The sequence below is a fragment of the Lactuca virosa genome, chromosome 1 (genome assembly GCF_052849685.1).
Source record: "Lactuca virosa cultivar CGN04683 chromosome 1, Lactuca_virosa_CGN04683_v6, whole genome shotgun sequence".
In the NCBI taxonomy this organism is placed as follows: domain Eukaryota; kingdom Viridiplantae; phylum Streptophyta; class Magnoliopsida; order Asterales; family Asteraceae; genus Lactuca; species Lactuca virosa.
Window position 1 is genome coordinate 27,849,639 of NC_136426.1, and position 4,036 is coordinate 27,853,674.

Here is a 4,036-nt window from a genome sequence, read left to right on the forward strand (position 1 = left end):
TCAAATAATGCAATATGGACCTTTTATGATTAAATCACAATACTATGACCAAAAGTGATGATTTTGACAAACCATAAGACCAAAACTTTATTTTACTCAAGTAAATATCCCTTTTCAAAATATTGATGGTTCAAGGCTTGCTTGAAAGTTTCCAAGTTTTTTTAGTGAATAACTCTAGATTTAATTACCTTATTGTGCATCCCACGTTTTAATTCAATTGTTGTTGCTTCTTTTGAAAGATAAGTATCAACACAATGATCAATAGAAAAAAGAGTGATATTTCTTTAAGCATTAGTAATGACTACACTCTCGAGTAGTAAAAAGGAGTCACTTTTAGATGCGCCCAGGGGCGTAATAAGGCGTATAAACTGATGCGCTGGCCCTTATTCTCCCCCTAATCGCCTCCTTCCGTTTTCTTTATTTTAACGAACGAATACGCGAACCCCACTCAGACACTCTGTCACCTGTGTGCACATTCCTCTTCCTTTCCCAAAGCCGACAATTTTCTTCTGTCTTAAGAGCTCAACATAAACACATACGTTTCCCCCTCGCGCTTTTGCATTCATCTGATTGAACTTTTCCTATCCCAAATCGACTCATAGTCGATTGAACTCCATATTGATTCGAGTAGCTGTGATTGGTTGCTTCTGATTCTTGATTGGTTGATTGGTTTTCTTTACAGATTGCAAAATTTGTTATGAAGCTTATGAGTGAGTGATTTAATGGGCTTTATTTGTTACTGATTCGTTGTGGATTTTGATTCTTGATAAAAGATGCGCCGGCGGGCTGCCGACTACCGGCGCCGGGTTCGAAGGAAGATTTCAATTTGGATCTGGGTGTTTCTTGGGTTGTTCTCTGTTGCTGGATTTGTTCTAATTGTTCTTCAACACAATTATCAAGATCAAGATCGCGTTGAAACGCATGTATTGGTATGATTCTACTGCACACTTAGATCCTATTAATGTTTCTAAATGCAATTCTTTATAGGGTTCATCTTTAAAATTGAGAAAATTTTCCATCTTTTATCTGGTTAATAATGTTCATTGACCTATTGAGTCAACTAATACTAAAGTTTTGGTTGTTGGTGTTTTCAAGATTATTTTAGGCCTCTAACAGGCAAATGTTTTGTTTAGTTAATGGCTTTATTAAATTTTAAAGTAGAAATTGATAGAAGCATTCATGTTAGGTGGGAAGTTGTCATGGTCAGACTGAGATGCCTATCAACATTGGAGTTCATATGATGACTTTCCACTCCTGGAATAATAATTGCCCCTTAAAAATTAAAACACTTTAATTAGTGTAATTGTATTAGGTTTTGATTGTTCAGATATTAATTAAATCTTGAATGTTAAAATTCTGAATACTTCATTAAGAAGGTTGTCTATGCTGTATTAGCCTCTTTGCTTTTGTTTCTTATTATTTTGGATATGGCTTTTTGGTACTTATTATTTGAGTTTCTTAAAAACGACACTTTGCTTTTACTTTTGAGGATTAAGTTTGGTATTTTTATGTGTAGTTTCTATATTTTTCTTACAAAAGAAAATTGTACAACATTTTTCAAAATACAATGCTATAATAGAAAGAACTGGAAGTATGTTGCTATTTCTTGTATTCTGCCCAATCAAAAGCTCAAAAAAATAAAATGTATTGATTTTATTGAATTTTTTGGGAGATATTTTCAGGAGCGAAAGGCTAGAAATGTACAAGTTCCTCACACGAAGCTGAATCTAACAAATGAGATAGCAAGACCCAATTCATACACCCGCCAACTGCTCGACCAAATGACACTAGCAAAAGCTTATGTAGTCTTAGCAAAAGAACACAATAACCTTCATCTCGCATGGCAACTAAGTTCAAAAATAAGAACCTGCCAATCTCTACTCTCAAAAGCTGCCATGAATGAAGAACCCATCATGGAAGAAGAAGCAGAACCCCTCATCACCACTTTATCATCCCTAATCTTAAAATCACAAGATCACCATTATGACATCGCAACCACAATGATGACAATGAAATCACATATTCAAGCACTTGAAGAACGGGCAAACGCAGCCACTGTTCAAGCTGCTTTTTTCGGGCAGTTAGCAGCTGAATCGGTGCCCAAGAATCTTCATTGTGTAAATGTTAAACTTTTAGCAGATTGGTTTTCTAAAAAGACAATCCGCGACTTTGTGGAAGAGAAGAAAAACTCTCCAAGATTACTCGACAACAATCTTTACCATTTCTGTTTGTTTTCCGATAACTTACTGGCGGTCAACGCGGTGGTCAACTCCACTGTCTCCAACACCGACCACCCAAAACAGCTCGTGTTCCATGTGGTCACTAGCGAACCTAATTATGCCACCATGGAAGCTTGGTTTGTGACTAATGACTTCAAAGGGTCAATGATTGAAGTACAAAAAGTCCAAGATTTGACTTGGTTGAACGCTTCTTATTCCCCCGTGGTTGGAAAATTAACCCAAAAAAACGAATCTTTATTAAATTATTTACGGTTTTACATCCCAGAAATCTACCCCCACCTTGAAAAAATCGTGTTTCTTGATGATGATGTGATCGTTCAGAAAGATTTAACCCCGTTATTCTCGTTGGATCTTCATGGGAATGTAAACGGCGCTGTTGAAACATGTCTGGATGGTTTTCATCGTTTATACAAATATTTGAACTTTTCAAACCCGGTTTTGAGCTCCAAGATTGACCCGCAGGGTTGTGGGTGGGCTTTCGGGTTAAATGTTTTTGATTTGGTGGCATGGAGGAATGCTAATGTAACAGGTGTGTATCATTATTGGGAAGAACAGAATTCGAATGTGGGTTCGAATTTGTGGAAGTTGGGGACTTTGCCGGCAGGACTTTTGGCCTTTTATGGGCGGACAGAGCCACTTGACCGGAGGTGGCATGTGTTGGGATTAGGGTTTGATGTTGGGATTGATAATCGGCTTATAGAAAGTGCAGCTGTAATTCATTTTAATGGGAATTTGAAGCCATGGTTGAAGTTTGCAATTGGGAAGTATAAGCCGTTATGGGAAAGGTATGTGGATATGGGTCATCCTTATCTTGTTGATTGTGTTACGAGTTGACAGGTTGGTGATAGTGTAGGGTTGGAAATAGAAAATTTTGGGGTTTTTATAAGTTACATTCTTTTGGTATATTTTTGGTGGAGGGAGGAGTGCTTTTTTTTGTAGACATTTGAAAGAAATATATTGTTTCTACGTAGCAACCAAACAAAACAAAAGTAGGAAATGTTAAAACTTAAAATAAGTATTGTTTTATAAATTAATGTGGAGTTTGGACCAACATGCAAAGAAAATGTACAATGAGGGGTTAAAAGTTAACATGACACAATGTATAGTTAGCAGTGGCGGATCACAATAGGGGGTGGGGAGGCCATGGCCCCCCAGTGTTTTACCCTTCTATGTTTGATATATATATATATATATATATATATATATATATATATATATATATATATATATATATGCAGTAAATAATTATTGATGTATAAAACTCTTTATCATCTAATGTAAATGTAAATCTCCTCAATCACAATAATTCTCTAATACTTTAAAATTTTATTAAAAATTATACTACAGAACTTATTTCACTCATATGTCATGACCTTGTCATTACTTTTAGATAATAATTTATCAATTATAAATGAGGTCTTAGATTACCACAAAAAAATATAAAATAAATAAAATTAATTATGTAGTTTAATTTGGTGCATCATATAATATGGGTATTGAAACGAATTACCTGTTAGTTTTCTTCATATTATTTTATTTGAAGATTTAAATATCTAAATTACATATTTACTCTTTTTTTTATATACAATCAACTCTTTGATGAATTCACATACAAATAATCCGATTAGTAAAAAATAAAATGATTTCATTAACAACAAACTTTTCCATATATACACAAATAATATTTGTTTATTTTAAGTTATACAAGAGATACATGTCAAAAATACAAAATCCATATTCATGTATTTATATGGTTTTGTTTTAAAACACAGTTACATAATAAAACGTAAAACGAG

General features: G+C 34.2%; 1 protein-coding gene across 1 annotated transcript; it reads left to right on the plus strand.

Annotated features, from left to right (window-relative positions):
• The first annotated feature begins 372 nt into the window (after positions 1-372).
• On the plus strand, positions 373-3,291 carry LOC145159411 (hexosyltransferase GAUT11-like). Its single transcript, XM_079078427.1, has 2 exons — positions 373-929; positions 1,683-3,291. Exons 1-2 carry the CDS (start codon positions 774-776, stop codon positions 3,072-3,074), a joined length of 1,548 nt encoding a protein of 515 aa, XP_078934553.1. The 5' UTR covers positions 373-773; the 3' UTR covers positions 3,075-3,291.
• The last annotated feature ends 745 nt before the right edge of the window (positions 3,292-4,036 follow it).

What these genes read in the sequence shown, in the direction of transcription:
- LOC145159411 (XM_079078427.1), top strand. Translation starts at nt 774, where the DNA reads ATGCGCCGGCGGGCTGCCGACTACCGGCGCCGGGTTCGAAGGAAGATT. An exon ending in GCGTTGAAACGCATGTATTG is followed by an intron (nt 930 to 1,682) that starts GTATGATTCTAC and finishes AGATATTTTCAG; the next exon opens with GAGCGAAAGGCTAGAAATGT.